The sequence below is a fragment of the Fulmarus glacialis genome, unplaced genomic scaffold (genome assembly GCF_000690835.1).
Source record: "Fulmarus glacialis isolate BGI_N327 unplaced genomic scaffold, ASM69083v1 scaffold43646, whole genome shotgun sequence".
Classification (NCBI taxonomy): domain Eukaryota; kingdom Metazoa; phylum Chordata; class Aves; order Procellariiformes; family Procellariidae; genus Fulmarus; species Fulmarus glacialis.
In genome coordinates, this window is record NW_009217037.1 from 3,345 (window position 1) to 26,168 (window position 22,824).

General features: G+C 37.4%; 1 protein-coding gene across 1 annotated transcript; it reads left to right on the top strand.

Annotated features, from left to right (window-relative positions):
• Positions 1 to 294: 294 nt before the first annotated feature.
• Positions 295 to 22,211, top strand: STRN (striatin, calmodulin binding protein; the record flags this gene model as incomplete). Its single annotated transcript, XM_009579514.1, has 11 exons — positions 295 to 405; positions 3,361 to 3,504; positions 6,178 to 6,314; positions 10,922 to 11,097; positions 12,586 to 12,633; positions 13,295 to 13,416; positions 14,341 to 14,508; positions 17,731 to 17,871; positions 20,207 to 20,314; positions 21,653 to 21,739; positions 21,826 to 22,211. Coding segments are annotated over 11 exons (1,412 nt in total), but the record flags the coding sequence as incomplete, so codon positions are not given.
• Positions 22,212 to 22,824: the final 613 nt, after the last annotated feature.

The window sequence follows — 22,824 nt, forward strand, 5'->3', positions numbered from 1 at the left end:
AAAATATGTCCTGATTTATTATAAAGTAAATGTTGCTTACATTTATGAACAGCTATATGCTTGGTTATAGAAATTAGGATGTGAAATTTCACCTCAATTTTTTTGTTAAGAAAATTCTGAGCAAATAGAAGTGGAATGTGAGTAGCAGTTTTACAGCTTTCACAAGCTTGGTGCTATTTCTGTCTGTTTAAAATAAAAGACAAATGCCATTGACAGCAGCTGTTACCTCCTTCAGTGGAGATCACTTGGTGACATTATTGAAAAAGGATGTTTCATTTGTTTCACTTTGTTTAGAAAAGGAAGACCAGTGTCTCATGCCTGAAGCTTGGAATGTCGACCAGGGAGTAATAACCAAACTCAAGGAACAATACAAAAAGGAGCGCAAGGGGAAAAAGGGGGTTAAGAGTAAGTGGAAAACATTGCACCTTAAAATCATAAATCCCACATCTTTCACACCCTTAATTCTATCTCTCTTTCAATGTTTTCCTAAAATTACTTACTCTTTTACTTTGCTGCTCCTGACTGCTTTCCCGTTCACCAGTTCTCAGGGGTTGAAATTAATGACAGTTAATCAAGTTATCTGATAAATAGTTGGATTAGATATAACTTCTTCCAACCAGGTGTTGGATTAATTAAAAATTCTTTCTTTGAGCATGGATTGTACTTCTGTTATTCAGAAACTTAAATTGTAAAAGGCATTGGTTTAATAGTTCACACTTTAATATAGAAGACTTCAGAATCCTTTCTTAGCTGGAAACATGCCAGTTTCACAGGAAGAGTTAAAGTCTGGTATGTAAATAAAAAAACCAAACAGAAACTGTCTTGAGTATCCTGTTAGATGACAGAGGGAGTAAACAGGTTAATTTCTACCCCTGTTTATACTTAACATTCACAACATGAAAGTCATGCTGTCATCGTAATTTGTTATGCAGGGCTCGAAATAGGAAGCAACTCTGACCATCAGTTTATTTGTAAATCACAGGATTTATTTATTGACTTTCATACCTGTGGGACTAGCCTTTAAAAATGCTGGGTATTGTTATCCAAACAAAAAACTGTGATGAGTATCTGAAATACGGTTTCTAGCCCTGTATTATATTTTTTGTTACATTTCTTGAAATACAAATCTGTTTTGTAAAATCGATGTTTTTTGATAAGTAAGCCTTAAAACTTTTTGAACTCAGATTAAGTGTTTAAAATGAAACACTGTATTCACAGCTACATTTCAAACATCTTAGCCATATTGAGAATTCATGTGTGAATGATGTAAATTAATAGTATTGCATGTAGCCCAGTAAGAAATTTGAGGGATGTTTCTCCCTTTGTGGGAAGATGCTTATGAATACCAAGGAAATTCTCACTTCCAAAGAGACATGCATAACCATGCAAAAAGTGTCAGATCCTTGCATCATTAAGGCTGACTTGGTTTTACTTTTTGTATTGATACTGTGATAAGCTGCTGCTCAGCAGTTGGTTATGTTGCTGAAATTATGCTATCAAATGTACAAACTAAACCTCCTTTTTAAATTTTTTTTATGAAAAAAGTAAATTATTACCATACTTTGAATTTCTCAAGTGATATTTTTGTCATCTTTGGAATCATTTAAGTTACTGGAAATTAATTGCAAGTCTGACAAGAAGCTGAGCTGGCCAACTAAAGTGTTCATGTTTCACAAAATTGATTCTAAATTTCTTTATAGTTAAGATAGAGAGAGCATACCAATATATGATGTCAGTGAAACTGGTTTTTGTAACTTGTCTGTTATTTTTAAAATACACAGACATGCCATGTAGTTCAGGGTAAATAGTTGTAGGGTTAACTTAGCAGAAATTACTTAGTCAAACTGAAATTGTATTGTTGAACAGCTGTTGAGTGCTTTTTATTTTTGATAATAAAACTTAATATTTAATTGTTAATATAGACATAGATATTATTGGAACGTTTTATATATTTCTGAGAAAAAACTCTTGATGTAAGGCAGCACTTGGACATCCAGTGCTCCTTCATGAATATAACTACTGCTCAGTACATTTACCTTTTGGATTGGTTTGATTGGTTTGATCTTGGGACACCAAATGGTTTACTGCAGTACAGAAATTAAGCATCTTTCCATGGACAAACCATCGTTGGAAGGGCATCAATGCAGAAAGATCGGGAAGAATCACAGCCTGTTTTCAGCTATTCATGATACTGCACGTAGTGAAGAAGAATGTGAGGAAGGAAGTCTGGGGAAAACAGAAGAGACTAAATATCTTGACATTAAATTGTACAAAATTTGTTTCTGTGACTAATCTCATCATAAATGGTACTTAGACACTGAACTGCTACTAAGTAACATATGGTTTTTATAAATCAGATACTATAGTAAAACAATCTTGCAAAATCCGACTTAGTGTTTTCCTGAATCAAGTAATATTTTTGTGACAGACAAGTTAAATACAATTTAGTTTATTATCTGTCATTATGGTTAGGGTGGACAAACTGGACTTTGCAACTGCATTAGTAAACTTACGATTTTGCAAGGCTGTAGTAAACACTCCTGTGAAGTAATAAGAGAATAGAATCATAGAATCATAGAATGGCTTTATGAGAGAATACATATATTAGAGTACACTTCTGTGTTAAAGCTGCTTAAAAATAGCTGTATTATTTACTGGTCTAGGAAAAAACATAATGGACTATGGGTAAGACATTTTCCCATTCTTAATTAAACTTACAACAGGAAAAACTACCGAAGATATGTTTCAGCCTCAATCCTATATAAAACAGTCAAAACAGGGATGTGGGAAAATGATGGAGCAAAGCACAGGTAAGTGTCAAGAAGGGCATGGGTCTTCACCATATATAGCTTCAGGAAGTAGGCCAGTGAATCCAGTTGCATTTATATTTTAATATAACTTTTTGGATTATATAGTTCACGATACTACACTACTGCACAAATAAATTTTAAATAATCATGTTGTCATAAGAATATGCTGCACAAAGTACCTGATGCACAAATTTTAAAATATTCACAAATGTCTGCTATTTTTTTTTGAAAAGTAAATATTCTAATAATCAGTATGACTCAGTTGGAGGCATTCTTCAGCATCCCATGCAAGTAGCAGTATGAGTTTATAAATGTGGGGAAAATTGTGTGTTCACAATTCTCAGTTGCTTCTATCACTTTCTTTTCAAGAAATTCATTTCATGCTGGATGATTAGTTACTGCTGAAAATAGATGCTCATTAGTTTTTCTGTGGTAACGTTATAATGCAACGTAGGATCCATTGTTGCATGTGCTCCTGTAGCATATCTGATATAAGTAGCGCCATCACGAACTATGCATAAACCATTTAATTTTTTTTTTTCCTGGTTAGGGCCCAACAGGTCAAAGCTGCAAGATATGCTTGCAAACTTGAGAGATGTTGATGATCTCCCTTCATTACAGCCATCTGTTGCACCTTCTTCTAGGCCCAGTAGCTCAAGGCTCATTGAACATGAGATAAACAGGACGGATGAAGGTAAGTATTAAAAATGTACATACACCTTTGTAAAGGGTAGACGTTTATAGTTACTTCTGCTTAAAGATTATCCTCAAAGACTTTCCAAGTACTTTACAAATACTGATTTAGCATTATGAATTCTGTCTAAGTGCAATAAATGTCATTCCCATTCCTCCCCTCTGGTCAGTATTGGTAAGGTCAAGACACTTACCTAGGTAAAGTCTTAGCTGAATACCTTTGAACGTGATGGAAAAAACTCATTTGGCACTTGGTGGCTTTGTAATATGAGGATCTTAAGTCACTTGCTTTTGTTTGTGTGGAACATAAACTCTCAGGACATAAGAGCATTTGTTTTTCTCCCCATGAACATAATTTTAAATGTATGTATACACACACACACACACACACACACACATATCCTTGCATTCTTTTTTTAAGTGCAAGGATAGAGGCTCTACAGGTAAACGCAAGTGGCTAGATATAGCTTTTAAATGCATGTGGTGATTGTGTAGTGAATCATACAGAACACCTTACAGCTTGCCAATGTATTAATTTCCATAATGTGTTCCAAAAATTAAAAAAAAATTTTATAGAGGCTAGTCCAATTATGGAAAGCCACGCATCTTTGCAATCAGGCATGTGGTTACCTTCATGAGTATTATGTCTGAAAGTTACCAAATCATCTATTGATTCAACATTTGAATTGCTATAATATGCAGCATAATAAAATAAATATATTAGGCTGTATTAATTTGTAGGAGATCATATCACGTGCTCTTTATTTAAATGGTAAATCTGTCTTTTGAAAAATGAGCAAAACACGGGTTTCACTTAGCAGTCTTTCAGTGAGTGTGAAAAAGTAGGTCAGCCAAGTTATAATTAAGATGCATAAAAAGCCCTGGCGTGTGGCATAGTTACCAAAGATCTCAGTAGTTCTATCTCCTATATGCTCAGTGATTTTCTTTATGAAGAAGGAGGTGACTTAGCAACACTTTGAGAAGTGGAGGAATTTTTTGTTGAATGTTTCCTTTCTAACTTTTCTCACATGTACTGAGAGCCATATTAGCAGAGCTCTATTTTCATGTCCTTTCAAGAATATGTTTTTTAGTTCAGAGACTCAGATGGACTCTCACAAAAACAGAAGAGGACAGTTGATTGTTATCAGTCTGAGTTCAGTGTTAGAAACTATTAGCTGTGTATGCCTTTATAAATCTGAGACTCTATGATATTTTTGGCATACAATTTTTCTATTCTAGTAACTTTTCAAATTTGATATCCTGTATGTATTGCGTGTTGAGTGGAATATTACATCATAAGTTCAAAAGAGAGAAAAAGAGAATGGTAGTTAGGCTTCAGGGTGAAGAAGGTAAGAGATATTTGTGATTAAAAGATAATAACTAAGAGACCTAATCAAACGGCAGAGCTTGAAGGGCTTTTATTTGCTTGTAAAATGTAATAAAAAGCAAACAGGACACTCAATAGAGGGATGAGTGTGGAATGGAAAGACCATGGAAAGATTGGCTGAGTTTGTGCTGAGTAGGCTGGAGAGGAATTGAATAGCAATTGAACCTGATGCCTTCGGGACAAGAGGGAAGCAGCCTGAACAGATCAGGCTATTCATTGTAAACCATAGTTTGCTTGGTTTTAACTTGGTGTTGGTGCTGTTAGACTAAATAAGATGCTGAGAATGAGATGGTGTTTCCTTTTCTCTCTCCCTGGTAGCAACAGTATTTGCCAAGGCTTGTATTTACCGTGGAGCTAAAAGGGGAAGAAAATGTAATTTACTGAAAAACCCTTGTAATTTGAGGCAAGAGGTGTATAAAATTAAGTGAAGTCTCTTGTGTCCAGAAGGTAACACATTTTCATCTGTGCAGTCCCCCTTTTGTGATGTATAGACTTGGAGAGTTATTGTACAGGGAAGTTGGTAAAGGCACAGCTTCTATCGAGTCGTACCACTTGATGCAGAGCCTTATGTGGTATAAGTGTGTGAACTGTATTCCTCTTAGCCTTTGATCCTCCCATTTCTAGTGAATCTGCCTACGGATGTGTTTATGTTACAGTGACTGGAGCTCCTATAGGCATGCTGTAGAGTTGTAAACTAGTAAGTTTGGGTACTGCTAGTAAAAACCTGGAATTCAGTGCTGATTAACTTGTTTGGTAGTTAAACTGATTTTTCAAGTAGTGATGAGTTCTCAGCTTCCAGTTGTATTGCTAGATAGGAGTGCATGTAAACAGCTTCATTGTAGACATGCTTTTGGATGTATGTGGATACAGTGTTAGGAAGGAGGAGTCCAGCTGCTCCCACCAGCTATTCTTGTCTACATTTTTGCTACTTCTCCAGAGCCTATTCGCATATTTTATAACGGAGTTGGGGAAGGGCCTGAGCTTTTCTGTGTTACTTTTGCATTATATATGGGTGAATGTGTATTCTTCCCTCCTGTGGCTAATGACACTTACTGTCTTCAGTCATGCACACGTCAAGTGTAAGTATTACGTTCAGAGGATACTGTTTATTGTTAAGTACAGTGATTATCTTTAGAATGGCTATTTTTTTTATGCATCCTTTTATATCTTTTTGCCCTCAGCTACTTGAGAGATGTTTAGTATTTTGGAAGTGGAAAATATGCTTTTATTAATCAACGTTGTATAAAGCCATGTTTCAGGATTTTTCTTTTTTTTTTTTCCTTGCAGTGGAAGCTTTAACATTCCCTCCTTCTTCAGGGAAGTCTTTCATTATGGGAACAGATGAAGCCCTTGAAAATGAGCTGGGTCTTGGAGAACTGGCAGGCCTTACAGTAGCCAATGAGGCAGATTCACTGACTTACGATGTAAGTGGTTATTAATGGTAACTCCAGATCCTACTGTCTACTTGCTGAACGCAGATGCAAGTTACATGTGTGTACACTCAGCAGAAAACATTTTCCTGTTAAAATTATGCTGCCAAAGGATGTCACACATTTTTACTTGACATATCTGTTCTTCCCATACACAGCAGCCTTGAAGCTCTCTGCAAGCCCCTTTCCTTCTCTCATTTGCCTCGTGTCATTCAAAGAGTTGAAAGTTGAAAATAGATTTAATTAGTGATAGTGATACAGCTGGATGCTTGTAACCCCAGTGAGCTGAGCAAAATTAGGAGTAGCATGGTCAGCAGATTGAGGGAAGTTAATGTCCCCTCTACGTGGCCTCTGGTGAGGCCATACCTCTATGCAGTTTTGGGTCCCTCCACTTCAAGAGGGTTGTGGAGAAATTGGAGAAATTCCAGTAGCATGTGACTGATGAGGAGATGTTGAGGCAAATTAGTCTTGTTCAGTTGTTAGGAGGCTAAGGGGTGCTTGAATAGCAGCCTACAGATATTGGAAGGATGCTTACAAAGATGACAGAGCCAAGCTTCTCCATAGTGCCTGGTGTTAAAACAAGAGGAAACAGTAGCAAATTGTGGCTTGGGAGGTTCAGTTTGGACATTAGGGGAAAAAGTGTTACATAGGAGATGGTACTGAAGCAAGTTACCCAGAGAAACTGTGGAATCCCTCTCCTGGGAGATGTTCAAGATTTGGCTGGGGGAGAGCTGTGGCTTACTTTACCTGGTGTGGGCAATAGTCTCATTTCAGATGGGAAGCTGGACCAGAGACTTTTTAGGAGGCTCTTGTGGCCACCACTTCTGTGGCTATGTGTGTAGCCTATGGCTTCTTTTTCTTTCACTTTTTATGAAAAATCTTTCTTAAAATTGCTTCTTTGCAGTCATATGCAATTTTTGTCTGTATTTCTGATTTCTTGGAAAAAGATACTTCAGGTATTACTTTAATCATCTGTTCCTTTGTGATCTGTCAACTTCAGATTAATCTTGCTATTTCATTGTCCAGTTTTGTCAAGGTTGAGGGATTTCAGAGATGATTTTTTAGTATTGCGTGTTGGGGAGGAGTTATACCCTTCAGTAAATCTGACTCTTAAGTAATCACCATCTGGGATTTTACTATCACAAATCAAATCTGAGACTTCAGAAATAACCTGCAGGTCCTTACTTTGAAGTTCTACCCTTGTATGTACTTGTAAAGCAGTAAATTACATAGTTAAAAGTTCACACACACTTTGAGAGTGACACTGCAGAGGTGTGCTCTACTACTATAGCAAGTTTCTGAGCATGTGATGTGTTGTGAATCATCAGGATTGCAATGATGTAGAACATCTCTGCTAAAATTCAGTATTTTATCCTTATCTCCTAATCTGGGCTCAGATCTTCATTTTTTTGCTAATCTTCCCTAACTTTGTCTCCAAAAAGGGGTAAGATGGTGTACAAATTTAATTTCTTTCACAGTTACACCTAAAACTTCCATGCTGAATTTTTAAATTCAGAGGACATGACAAACCTAAACCATCTGTACAGGAGCTTAATGCTTTCACTGCTTGACTTCGTTGTTCAAGTGCCCGTATAAACTATAGTGTTTGTCCATGTCTCCATATCCTGAACTAACAGCTTCCATTTATGGAATCTAGCATTTCTTTATCCACCCCTATCCTTTTCTGCTTGTTGAGAATATTAACTTCTGTTTGTTCATTTGTTAAATGCCTTTATGAAGTCCTGTGATCAGGAATTCATAGTCATGCTTACCTTACCTCTTATCTTTTCCAGTGCTGACAATTTTAAAAAAAAAAAGTTTACAAAGCTCCTTGCTCTTGTCGCTGTGCTCTTTATTGAAGCAAAACGAAAGGCTAGTTTTTCCATTTCAAATTTCACTGGAAGTTTAGCTTGTAAATAATATAATCTGTTTTTATTTTGGACTGCCAAATGTCAATCAGGTAGGATTAGTGGAAACTTAGTATGTTTTTTTAAGTGTCAATTTTGAATCATATGAAGAATGAAGTGGAAAGATTTCATGTGAATCAGTCTTTAAATGTATTTGCTCTCAAGAGTTGCAGACACTTTCCTATTTTCACTCCCTTTCTTCCCACTGACACTTTTACTGGATTCTTTTCTTCTAAAACACGGCAGCATTAGCCTACTTCATTTCCCAGTTTAAGTTTTTACATGTTGCTTTGGCTGTCTGTAAATTAAATAATGGTTTTTACTTGGTAATGGAGATTATGAATTTATTACTTAAAAAAGAAAATTTTCCTTTTGTGGGTAAATTTTTAGAATATCTAACAAGATGAAATTTCCCAGATTGCTAGCCAATACTCTCTTAAGTTTATTTTTTCTTTTTGCTTTCTTTACACATCGTTGTCTTAACAAATGTTCACTTTAGTTGGTTCTGGTTTTTTTCCCTAATCTGGGTAGATTAGGAAGCTTCATAAAATGATAATAAACTGAGTACTGTACATAAGAGTATCTGAACTACACAATCATTACATTTAATGTTGTGTACTGACTTGGAGGTTTTGGACTTTGCAGTAGGCTCTTGCTTGATTTCCTGCAACTTTGAGCAAGAGAATTGTCCATAATCCTGGTTGCATATCATTGCTGTTTCTGGAGTTTTCCAGTTGTCTGTATAGACACAAATATTTACTATTACTGGCAAATCCAGATCAGGTGCTAATTTTGGAGTTGAACATCCTTTCTTCCCTGCTCCCCCCTCCCCGCCACTGCTTTTTAAGTCTCAGACTACCTCACTGTTGTATTTTAGTGGGGAAAGAGACGACGAGGCTGGCTTCCGAGTTAGTAACCCAGCCTCTCACAGCTTGTGAGGGGCTGGTGGGTGAAGAGGAGTGATGGTGGTGCAGCCAGGGAGGCGGCGTATCAGGGCTAGGATCTATTTCCACCTCTGCCACTGGTGTGGTCTGCTGGCTGGGACTGCCCTTACTTCCCAATGTATAAGCTAATCATCTTGGACTCCTTTGGAAGAACATCTTTAAATGAATGAGAAGCAAATGGAGAATATTATCCTGCCAGAACTGGCATGCACTGTTAGGCCGTCTGAGGTGTCTGTGTGGCTTTCGCAGATGTGACACGGGACCTGTGCTGCTGGTATGGCAGCTGGAGGGCAGGCAGGGTTCCTTCCGTCACCTAATCTGCATTAGATGCCTGGGTTGAGGCAACCAAATTCCTCTCCAGGTATCTGTGAATACTCTGTATGTCTTGTACCCTTTTTGCTGAGACTTTCTTGGCCAATCTCCAGAAAATCTGCTAGAGCTGCTAACTTTGCAGTCCTGCCCCATCCTTGCACCAGCTCCAGTGTTTGACTGTTCCCTTGTTGAGCCAACTCAGCTCAGTAAACTGGCAAAGAAACTGAGCTGTCTCCCTGAGCAGACAGTACGTAATTACTAAGAAATATGATGAGACTAAACCTGCTGTTTGTTACAACTCCTTTCTCATTGTTTAAAATCTATAGAACCTCTTAATTGAAGCGTATTTTTTATTACTAAATCCAGAAGTAACAAAACTTAAGAAAAAGCACTTTTGTTCTTAAACCTTTTTAGTGTTTTGGGTTTTTTTTCTCCCCACATTCCAGAATAAAATGTAGATTCTTGAAGTGGCTCAAAACAGTTGTCTCTTCTTTGCGCTTAATGAGACTAAATTATTTGGGATTATCTGTAGCTTTCAACATAATGAAATCATCAATATTTGAGTTACAATTGTTTGTTTTTCTGGTTTTGCATAACCACCATCAGCAGTGGTTATGGGAAGGTAAATTTAACTATGACAGTGTTGACTGACAGGGTGATAAAAGTCTGTTCAGCATTTTACATCAACATTTGTTCAGAGGAGCAATGTTGAAGTAACTGTTATTTTTTTAAGGGCTTTCTTTTTGGATCTGCTAAAAATGCATTTATTGCCAAATAATTGTGTCTGTATATATGATAGCTTATTGCTTGCCAGTTATATTCTTAGTGTGTAGCCAAGTCCTTTTTGCCTTTTTTTTTTTTTTTTTTTTTTTTTTCTGGCAAGCTTTACTTGTCTTGCATTATTACAGAGCTTGTGTTGCCTTAGGTGAATAAGTTAGATTGTGTTCCTTTCTGTGCTGCTAGACGCTTCTCTGTTTCTCTTAGATCTTTACTTCAGAGATGCCATGTCAGTGGTACTTTGGATATTCCGGGACCACAGTTTGGTTGAGTCAGGCCCAGTGTTAATGAATGAGCCAGTAGGTGTAGATAAGCTTTCAAATACCAAACTGAGTTCACAGCAGTATCAGTCAGAAAGGTACTTTTCGGCTTTTAAATTGTGTAATTTAACAGACAGTTAAGTATCTGGAGTATTTCAGATTTGCAGAAGATGTATTACTGTGGATACGTTACTTGTTGCCTTTGTGGAATACATCTATCTTCGTTCTCATTTTGAATTGTCTGATCAGTGTTAAATGGACTGTTGCTCAAGAGCAGGTTGTTATGAAAAGTGGGTGAGGTAATTTGACATCTTCTGAAAATGCCAAACTAAATTTCTGATTTCTTTCTTTCCTTGTGCCTTCCAGATTAATTTTAAGTTTGGCATTTCTTTTTTTATTAGATAGCAAACAATAAGGATGCATTGAGAAAGACTTGGAACCCCAAATTCACATTAAGAAGTCACTTTGATGGAATAAGAGGTCTCGCTTTTCATCCAGTTGAACCAGTCTTAATAACAGCTTCAGAGGACCATACATTAAAAATGTGGAATTTACAAAAAACAGCCCCAGCAAAAAAGTAAGATTTTTTTTTTTTTGCTTTGTTTCAAAAAACATTTTCATTTATGAAGAAAAAAAAATTGTAGATGCCGCTTCACTGGATGGCCCTTGGAGTTAGTGTAAATTGTTCCTTGAATTTAAGAGTAGGAAAACAAGCTCTGAGAGAAGTATTGAGACTTTTAAAGAGTGCCAGAAGAAATCCATGCGTACTTGTGAATGTGTTTTGTTTGTGAAAATGAAAACCGCTCACTTTTTTATATTTTCCTTGTAGAAACATGGCAAATTAATTTATTAGTGAAAATATTTGGATGTGGCCTGTTAGTGTGCTTGCATGTGTATATAAATGTATAAAAATGCATTTATATATATGCATATATATGTATACACATATATGAATATACATGTGTACAGCTTTAAACTTTGACAGAGGTGTTGCTAGGTTCCTTTGTACACTGTCTCTTGCGTGTTGCTGGGGATTTGCAGAAATGAGAGCAAATTCTTAGCAGGGCTAATATAGTAAAGGAGTATATCATACCTTTTAGGAGGACTGGGCAAAGCATGTAGTCTTCCTGCAGTCTGTAATAGCCACCTGATTGGTAAAGTCCAGAGCAGCAGTTTTTGAGGTGGTTTGTAACTGTGCTATAGCATTGGTATAAAAACAAGGTGTCATTACTAAATCCAGAAGTATCCTATCCTCTGATAGGGATTGGGAACACTTAATGATATATTCCATGTGATACTGACGGCTCTCCACTCCTTCCCCACCATTGATGTACCTACCTACTGGTTTGATTGGTGTGTGAGAGTTTGTGGACTCTCTACCTTGAAGGTCTTTAAACAAAAAACCAAAACAAAACCAAGCAAATCCTATCATATTTTGAAAGAATGCAAAGAATTCCTGGACATATGAAAAATCATTGTGTCCAAGAAGGGCAACGAAGCTGGTGAAGGGCCTGGAGAACAAGTCTTATGAGGAGCAGCTGAGGGAACTGGGACTGTTTAGTCTGGAGAAGAGGAGGCTGAGGGGAGACCTTATCGTGCTCTACAACTACCTGAAAGGAGGTTGTAGAGAGGTAGGTGTTGGTCTCTTCTCCCAAGTAACCAGCGATAGGACGAGAGGAAGTGGCCTCAAGTTGCGCCGAGGGAGGTTTAGACTGGACGTTAGGAAAAATTTCTTTACTGAAAGAGTGGTCAGGCCTTGGAACAGGCTGTCCAGGGAAGTAGTTGAGTCACCATCGCTGGAAATGTTTAAAAGACGTGTAGATGAGGCGCTTAGGGACATGGTTTAGTGGGCATGGTGGTGTTGGGTTGATGGTTGGACTTGATGATCTTAGAGGTCTTTTCCAACCTTAATGATTCTGTGATTCTATGTTGGGAGAGGAAGTTGTGGGAAAAACACTTCAAAAGTTGTAGCAGTGATTTTTAAGAGTTTAACAATTCTGGAACATTTTTGTAAAGCATTGTGTAACATCAAATACATATTAACATTTTCTTGTACTTCATTTAGGAGTGCTTCTCTTGATGTAGAGCCAATATATACCTTCAGAGCACATAAGTGAGTATTTTCTGAGAAACATTGTCATATTTTGAGAAATATGTGATTTTTAGGCAGACACAGAATTTTTTTAAAAAGTAATTTCCACCTTGTCAACTAGTGATTTCATGTGATGCTTTTAGTTCCCATGTTATTGAAAATACCTACATATGTTCATCTCCTTGCTGCATAATTAATCATCTCTGGAGCTAGGTACACCACAGTGTTAAAAAGAAAAATCTACAAATTATACAGTTAAAATTCAATTAGGTGTTCTGTTCGTCATTGCAGCTCTTGCCTTTTTGTCAGATATGTGAATCTGTAGAATGAAGCTGTTTGCAGTGAATTAAAATCTGCTGAACTGGTTTAGTGAAAGAGCTGTAGATCTTTAAAAAAGGGAAGAAAGCTGCTTATGCAAAATAACAAAGCCTATAGTTTAAAAGTGTGACACTTTTCATATTTCAAGTGCATAATGATTAAATTGTCCTGATTGTAGTTACATTACCAAATATTGCAGAGGCTTTTTTTTGTGGGAAGTGTTGTAGCATCTAATCTGACTATGCAGAATTTTTGTTGCAATCTGTGCAGCAAGTGAATTGTATCTAACAGGGAAATTGAAGATTCTGTTGACACATAATAGAAATATTAATAGTCAACATTTCTTTGGGGGCGGTTCTTCCAGTGGACCAGTGCTCTGTGTGGTGATGAGCAGTAATGGTGAACAGTGTTACAGTGGGGGAACAGATGGCCTCATTCATGGCTGGAACACAACCAACCCGAACATCGACCCCTATGACTCTTATGGTACGTTGCTGACACACACACCAGTGAAATGATACGCTTAGTGACATTAATGTTTTGTGGTTAAAATAGTATAATTTGTAGGTAATACTTCCTTGAAAATTTAAAAGAGAAAATTGAACATTGGCTTTACTTTACAAAGTAAAGTAAAAAATATAGTAAAAGGTTTTTGTAAAACTAATTTTTACAAAATTGTAAACTGTAAAATTGTAACAGTAAAATTTACAAAAATTTTTGTAATACTGATGCTGGTTGATGAGAAGATAACATTTGTCATTTTCTTAAAAAGGGCCTTGATCTCATCACAATTTTGAGAAACAGCTAGATTGAAAAATTACAGGACTAAACCTGATAATTGGCAAGTACAGTAAATGTGTATTTTAATGTTCTTTTCTTCAACAAATCTCTGCAGTTGAGATAAAAAGAGGTTGTATAGTCTGAGACCAAAGCTGTTAATATTGTCTGCAAACAGCTAAAAAGGTGCAGTTCAGTAAGATCTACCAGATCTGAATGGATGTCAGCTTTGTGTCTGTGTTTTAAAACATTTTTCACTTCTCGTAGCTTCAGATGCGGTTGGCCTCAAAGGTGGCTTTTGGAAAAAAGGGACTGATGTGCCATTAACGGCTGTTTGAAAGTGAATTTTAAAATCAAAATGTGTTTTGCCAACTTTGATACTGTCCCTTCTGCTGAAACTTTGTTTTGTTCCACTAGTTGTAAACTGGATAACTGAATGCCACATATGCTCATGAAATTCAAGCATCTTCATACAAGAATAACTGAGACTTCTATATTGATATGACCTGATTGGTCTTGGTTTTTTTTATGGACTAGCTTCTTAAGGTTGGTCCATAAACACAGACCAGGATAGAACTATTGCCTTAATTCAAATTTTGTTTTGAAATGTGGTTTGTTGTGTTTTGTTCACAGATCCTTCTGTTCTAAGAGGTGCTTTTGTAGGCCATACCGATGCAGTGTGGGGTCTGGTTTACAGTGGAGCACACCAGCGTTTGCTGTCCTGTTCAGCAGACGGCACTATACGTCTATGGAAAGCTACAGAAATTGCTCCAGCTCTCAATATATTTAATGATAATCAAGGTACAGAAAATTGCCCTGCCTTAAAGTTCATGAGCATCACTGTGCAGACTGCCATAATTTTGGCTACTGAATAGATATCCTTCTTGTTTTACTGGATTTTATATCTTTATGAATGTTTTTTGGAAGAGTAAATTTTGGGTCCCTTTTCCTTTGACACCAGCTGAATAGATACCTACACACAGAGGGACAGTCACACACATCTAAAAGCCAACTGCTGCAGGTGATCTGCTGATGTTACTAGAACCATGGAGTATAATGTATCAACTCCATAGTTCAGATTCAAGCTGAGTTTCCATTAGGCCCTTGCTTTTGGTTTGTCCGGAATAAAAAGCCTTTTCTTCCCCCAACAGAAGTTTGGAGTAGTTACTGCTTCAGCTCAGGCCAGTGTCATTGTACCTTCTTAGATCATGTTCCTTGTGTCTCTAACACAGAGATTTCAGTTGAATTTCTGAGTTCGCACATTAACTAAATACCAATAACCTAGTCATCCTAAACACTGCTAGTTGAAAAAATATAGTCGTTTGGATTTAGTTAATGAAATGTCATGCACAAATCAAATTCCTATTGTTTAGAGCCTAATTTCTTGAAGTTGCTGTTTGAGTAAGTGCTCTAGAATGAGCCCGTTCACATTGCCAAACTCTCTTAGAGCTGGTGGTCCTAAAGGCAACCCACGAACCGAGACAGTTCCTTACTCTTCAGAACAACTTTGAGGCAAAATAAGCTTCGGCATAATCATAGAATCATAGGGTGGTTTGGTTGGAAGGGACCTTAAAGATCATCTAGTTTCCAACCCCCCTGCCATGGGCAGGGACACCTTCCACTAGACCAGGTTGCTCAAAGCCCCATCCAACCTTGAACACTTCCAGGAATGGGGCATCCGTAAGTCTTTGGGCAACCTCTTCCAGTGCCTCACCACCCTCATAGTGAAGAATTTCTTCCTTATGTCATATCTAAATCTACCCTCTTTCAGCTTAAAGCCATTACCCCTAGTCCTATCACTGTATGCCCTTGTAAAAAGTCCCTCTCCAGCTTTCTTGTGGGCCCCCTTCAGGTACTGGAAGGCTGCTATAAGGTCTCCCCAGAGCCTGCTCTTCTCCAGGCTGAGCAACCCCAAGTCTCTCAGCCTGTCTTCATAGGAGAAGTGCTCCAGCCCTCTGGTTATCTTCGTGGCCCTCCTCTGGACTCGCTCCAACCAGTCCATGTTTTTCTTATGTTGGGGGCCCCAGAGCTGAACGCAGTACTCCAGGTGGGGTCTCATGAGAGTGGAGTAGAGGGGGAGAATCATCTCCCTCGACCTGCTGGTCACACTGCTTTTGATGCAGCCCAGCACACGGTTGGCTTTCTGGGCTGCAAGCGCACATTGCTGGGTCATGTTGAACTTGCCATCAACCAACACCCCCAAGTCCTCCTCAGGGCTGCTCTCAATCCATCCTCTGCCCAGCATGTATTTGTGCTTGGGATTGCCCTGACCCACGTGCAGGACCTTGCACTTGGCCTTGTTGAACTTCATGAGGTTCACACGGGCCCACCTCTCAAGCCTGTCAAGGTCCCTCTGGATGGCATCCCTTCCCTCCAGCACATCGACCGTACCGCACAGCTTGGTGTCTTTGGCACAGCTGAGGGTGTACTCAATCCCACTGTCCATGTCGCTGATGAAGATGTTAAACAGTGCTGCTGGTCCCAATACCGACCCCTGGAGAATGCCACTGAACACTTACTGAATTATGGTGTAAAGCTGGTCAGATCTGCCATTACTTTTTAGTTAAATTAGGCTGAGCAAAATAGAAATGTTTCATGTATTTTAGTTCTGGCAGAACTATGTTTCCAAAGGTCTGCAGGGTTCTGTGAAAAACATAACTGGTTTGCTGCCAGCTCGCCTACCTGTCTACTTTGGAAACTTCCTGGCAGTGTTTTTTGTTTTGTTTTGGGTTTTTTGTTTGTTTGGTTAGTTGGTTTTTTTGTTTTGTTTTTTGTTTGTTTGGGTTTGGTTTTAATTATTAAATTAAGGGGGAAGGGGGAGTAGTCTTGCCTCACAGAGCTAATCTTTGGGTTTTTTATGTTCCAAACTGGAATGGAACACAGTTGTGACATTCAGAGATCCTCCTTTGAAACTGAGTTTTCCTATGGCTCATTGAGAACCTTGAGCAAACTCTCTAAAATATCTAGCAGTCATCATTTAAGTCCTTTAGATTAACCATTGTAGGCTTATCAGGAAGCTGCAGATAAGCAGGCATGGAAGTGGTACAAAAGGTCACTTCAGAAACAATACATGTTTTCTTCTCACACCAATCCTTTTTGGCTTTTTTTGAGTACCTGTAGGGAAGTACCAGCATTCCTGAGTAATGTTCCTGAGGTTGTGTGTCCAAGAAAGACATTTCTCGCATGAATCTTAGGTTTAGAGAGAGGTGATGATATTCCTGTGTTACTTGGATCCATGGACATTAGGCTGCTTAACATTCAGTGTCTCACTCTGTACTACTTCCTCCTCCTCCTGGCATCTGTTGCAGCTGGTGTTGTTCTTTCACATAACGAGTGGTGAAGAGGACATTCGAGGAGAAAAATTCTAAGGGATATTTCCTGTACCCAAGCTCTGCTGATTTGGCCTTCTGTCCTGCAGTGTTCAGATTGCTACAGTGTAAGGAGATCGGATGTATACCATAATAGGCAGGATGGAAGAAGCTCATTTGTAATATGAGTTTATATTGTATTTATGTAACTTCCTGTGCTGACAGTGTCAGCATGTAAAATTTGGACCTGGAAAGCTTTGGGGTTTTTTTTAAGCTCTGAATTTGCCCAGGTTAATAATAATGTTAATCATCTGTCATGTTAATGACTTTACCACTTCAATTTCATGTCCTCTTACTTGATGCAATGGAGGTTTGGTTGAAAATTGCTCTTACAGTTAAAGGAAGGAAAAGGGGGCAGGGTGTTCTTACTTTTTTAATTTCAAGTAGATTTCTGTCCAGCTGCAGTTCTGGATACAGCATCTTAATAAAGAATGTTGTTGATATGCATATCAGAAAAATAGGACTAAAATAGTGATCATGCAGGGCAATCTATTTAGATTGGTATAATGTAGATTTTAAAATGTAACATTTCCTTTCATAATCATGACCCTTTTGATACTAAAATGCTTACTGATTTGGATTTTTGGGGTTTTTTTTGTTTGTTTTCCTTACACCAACTAAATCTTATGAAAATGTTCTCTACATTGTTTTCTAGAAATGGGAATCCCTTCATCAGTAGATCTTGTGAGCAGTGACCCAAGCCTCATGGTAGCATCATTTAACAGTGGACACACTAGCATTTTTAACATGGAGACACGGCAACGAATTCTTACCCTGGAGTCCAGTGTAGATACTAGTATGTATCAAAAAAAAAAAAACAAACCGGAAACAAAATAATTTCTTGTTTAAGATTGATACTGTTGATAGTCTTTTCAATGTTTCCAAACAATTATGGAGTGTCATGATACATTATAGCATGAATTATGTTACAAGCTGTGTTTTGAGATGTAAAAGCAAATTATCACTACTACAACAGACCTTGTGGGTATTTCAGTAGCAGAACAGTGCACATACTTTTGCAAGAAAGTAGAAGAAACAAGCCCACGCTATCTGAATTCCTCTTCAAGGAACAATAGCACAAGGAAAAGCACAGGTTTTTTTAACTAATAGAACCCAGTGATCATTGCAGCTTCAAGATTTCCATTCTCTCTTCAGTCCAAAATTGCAAGATAGAGGTAATATCAGGAAAATCTAAAGTTGAATTTATTAAAAATTTGGGAGTGTGTGTGTGGTTTCTTTTTTATTTTTCCTCAGAGGTATCCCTTTTCTAAGTTTTATATTCACTTTTGGCTTATTTGCAGTTGGGCTTTAGTTGAAGTTTTACTGTAGGAGAAAAGCAAAGCTTCAGTGGAAGAGTATTTACAAAGTCCCATGTAATGCCTTGGATCATGGCAGCAACCCATATCAGAAGTTTTAGAGGAAACTGTAAGGAGCTTGCTATCAGTAAATTATTTCACCCCAGCATTAGGAAAAAGACCAGAATGAGCTGAAGCATGAGGTTTCATATTCAGGCCAAAGTGGTAACCTGATAACAATATAAACGTTTGGTCTTTTTGAAAATTTTGATAATTTTTTTACCCTAAAAGTTTTGTGTCAGTGAATTCTACTGTCTAATTATATTTTTAAAAGGGAGTAAGCCCTTCTTGTTGGGTTTGCTTGTCTGTTTTAAAATAGTTGAATGACTGTAATTTTATAAGAGGGAATGGAAAGTGCCATCTCCCTTCTTTATATTATTCTTTGCTGTGCAGGATTTCTTTTTTTAACCCACATCTTTGTTCCTGTCTGAAAAAATAGTCCTAAATCAGTTATCTATTCAGTGGATGTTACCTTTCTTCTTTTTTTTTTTCTTCTATTTTTTCACCTCCTCCTCCTTACGGTAATTCAGTAATATTCCTTTAAGAAAATGAGACTGCAGTATGGTAACCAGCAGTCCCTGTTTAGTATCTTTAGTTATGTAGAAGTACTATAAAGCTTACATATATTTAAAAAAAAAAAAAAAATTATTTCTACAAGAAATAGGCCAGAGGAAAATGAGTCACCTGAAATGCTCTACCACCACCACTTAAGGACTACGCTGGTCAATATAAGCCTCACTCTGCTTGGCATTTTAAAACTGTGAGGATAGCTGGATGTGATGCAGTCTCATGTGCTTTTAAGGGGATTTATTAATATGGATGTGTTTTTCCTTAATTTACACTTCATAAATTTTTAACTGTCCTGTGGATGCTGACACTCACTACTTGAAGGTTCAGATTTTTATAGAATGACGTAAATTGAAGTCTTTACCTCCTTGTTAGCAAGTGATCCTATAGTAGTATTCTATTTCGTTTATTTTAGTAAGAATTTTGATTAGATGATGGGAGTGTTCATTGGCAGCAGTTTAACTAAAAACAGTCAACTCCCACATGAAAGGAGATAACTGTATTTTGATGTTCTCTGGAGTGGCCACTTTTTGTGGTAATCTATGCCTCTTAAGACCAGTGTTGCACTAGTCTGTGCATCACAGAAATGCCTAGATTTCTAATCAAAAAAACTCCTATACTTTTTTTGTGTGTGTATATATATATGATATTTCAAGATTCTTGAAGGCTAGGAAAATAGCTCTCTTATGAATAGCCTAGCATCCTTTTCTTCAATAAGAATTTTAATCTATGTGTATCAAGTAATAGTAGGTGGGTTTTGCTCTGTAAGGATGAGGGCACAGGATCCTGTTTGCTTGGAAACATGCTGCCTGCAATGTTAATTTTCCTGTACTGTCTGTGTGTAATGAAGAAAGTTTGGCTTGACCAGAGGAGGAATGTGGAGGTGGGGAAGTGCAAAAAAGGTATTTTCACTCAGTTTTTGGCTTCACATTCTTGCCTGATGCGCCCATCTAAAACCATGGCCAAAAGTTGGACCTTATTTGTTTGTATTTACACTCATACATACGGTTTATATATGCCCCTGTGTGTGTGTAATTTGGAAAGTATTTTAGAGTAAACCACATTACATAAGGTGCTAGTTGAGAGTTTCCCTTATATAAAGGTGAGAATTGTTTTGCAGATAAGATTGATTACATATTTATTTCTTAGTAGCAATCTTTCAAAGAACTTAGCAATTTACATGTATTGATAGTGTGGGTTTTTTCTTAGCAGTCAGTTCCTCCTGTCAGATAAACAGAGTCATCAGCCATCCAACTCTTCCAATTAGTATCACTGCTCATGAAGACAGACACATCAAATTCTACGACAACAATACAGGTATGCAGCTTTTCAGCAGGTCCTAGTCATAGTGGTTGTATAACATAAAACATGAACAGAATTTCATCATGATTAATATTATTCACATAAATGCTGAGGGATGTTAAGAATTGTATATCCTTTGAAACAGAAATTTCTCATCACCAGTAGAGCCGAAAGATTGCCAGCCCAGTTAAAACTTCATTGGCACAGTGATAAAGAATCTGCGTCATTCTCTGTCTGTTCTTTTAAAATGCCTTATGTATGGGGTTTATCAATATTTAACAGAAAAGGAAGCTTTTTTAAAATGTTCATGTGCTTATGTTCATGTTTCTTCTATTGTGTTGTCTGTGTTATTTTGATGTGAGAGCAGGAAGCTCTGGCATTCCTTTAGTGCTTCCAAGACCTCTGTCTGATGGCGTGGAGGTAGAAGTTCCCGCTCAATTTGATCCGCTGTATTTCTCCAAATCTCTTACTTCTGCAGAAACAGCCGGACAGCCTATAATATTTTTTCTAATTTGTCGTGAAAGTCGCACTGAGACGTGGAATTATACATCTCTTAGGTTTTAAAGGACTTTTTGATAGGAATGGTAGTATTAATCTGGTATTCTGACTGTGAATCCTGATAATCTTCCGTTTGTGACTTCTCTGCTTCCAGGTCACACTGTCTTAAAAGATAAATTGAGATCTTTCAGTATTCTTGTTGATTTTAAGTTTTCCACTCCCCAAATGTATGTTAAATAAGAAGAGGTGAAAGGACCCAATGGAAGCTGAGGAAAAAGCTGAAAATAGCTGATTTGGTTGATGATGTAGTTCTGTAATAAATAGTAGAGGAAACAGCCACTCTTTTTTTTTTCTGTTTTATTATCTTCTGCAACAAAACCCCCACATTTGACTCATGATTTTTTACTTTTAATGTGAAATCATTACTGTAATTATAATAAGCAGTAATAGAACATTAATTCTCTCTGAGTTGACTAAAATTATCCCTTATTCTTATGTAGTTTATATTCATTGCTTATTAGTATACTCTGCCCCTGTCTTCCTTCCCAGTCAAGATCTTACTCCTGAACTCGCTTAATTCACTTAAGGGGCAGATATTTAAAATGCACAGTGATTGCAGCTTCACTGTGGTTTTGCACGCAAAAAACAAAGGTCTAACAAAGTTGGTGATGTTGGTACTGTGGCTCTCCTGAGTCTGTAAACATTAAAAGAATGACTTCTTGCGTAATTTTAATGATTCGATCATGGGACAAGATCTTGTATTTATAAGATGAGCTGTGGTAGGGTTTAAAGCAGTGAATACAGATAACAAAGTGAATTGCAGAAAATAACCTAAATAAATCTTTTCTTTTAAAGGAAAACTGATCCACTCCATGGTAGCTCACTTAGATGCAGTTACAAGTTTAGCTGTTGATCCTAATGGCTTGTATTTGATGTCTGGCAGTAAGTACATTCAGATTTCGTTTTCTTTTTCTCATAATGGTGGCAGACATGAGAATTTTAAAGAAAACTGTTTCCCCTTTCTTTAGGTCATGACTGTTCGATTCGCTTGTGGAATCTTGAAAGCAAGACCTGCATCCAAGAATTTACTGCTCATCGCAAAAAATTTGATGAGTCCATTCATGATGTGGCATTCCATCCCTCCAAATGTTATATTGCCAGTGCAGGAGCAGATGCCCTTGCTAAAGTGTTTGTATGACAGAGTGCTTCCCTTTCAACTCTAGCTTTGTATACATTTAACCAGCTGCACAAAAGAGAAGAGGAGGGCATGAGTCATCTTATCCTGCCCTATAATTCAGAGAATGTTTGTAAGTGTTTAGTTTTGCAGGGTGCTGTTTTCTAAATTGATGTTTGTTCTGGTTTCTGTGAGCTCAGCTGGTGCTGAGAGCTTGGAAACTCTCAGTTTCAAATAGTTAAAAAACAAAAGAAATGCTTTTATTTCAGAGGGTGTGAATTTTCGTCCAGGCAGGCCTTGGGCGAAACTAGGTCTATGTATTCTCTATTAATAAAATAGAGTACTGGAAAGAAGGGGTCTAATTGCATCAGGGAGTAGGAAAAGAGGGGAACTTCTAGGATGCTTCTCATTGAGGAATCTTAGTGTACTTAAATCACCTGGAAAAAGTGTCAGTTCACATGCTCGTTACTGTGTCATGTGAGAGGCACTGTGTTAATAAAGTAGATCTTGCTCAGAGAGTGGTAGTGGATAGTTAATCTCAGCCACCTGGCTGCTAGCCTAAGATAAATGCAGTTAAAGGAAAGCAAATTACTAACATAAATTAAAATGCAGTAAAGTTTTTGTTACATCTTCTGTGTTATACAGTAAATATTTAGTTTGCAAAAAAATTTATATAATTTTTTAAAGACTGTATTAGCGTGTGGCTAGAAGCTGAGCCTTTAGTCTAGTCCCAATTAACAACAGACTGAAGCAGTCTGTATATACTGCAGTAGCAGATTTAACTTATTCAGATTTATAATGCTGTTTTTTCTTGGAGATCTGGCACAAGAAATTATCACAAAGCTTTCCAAAG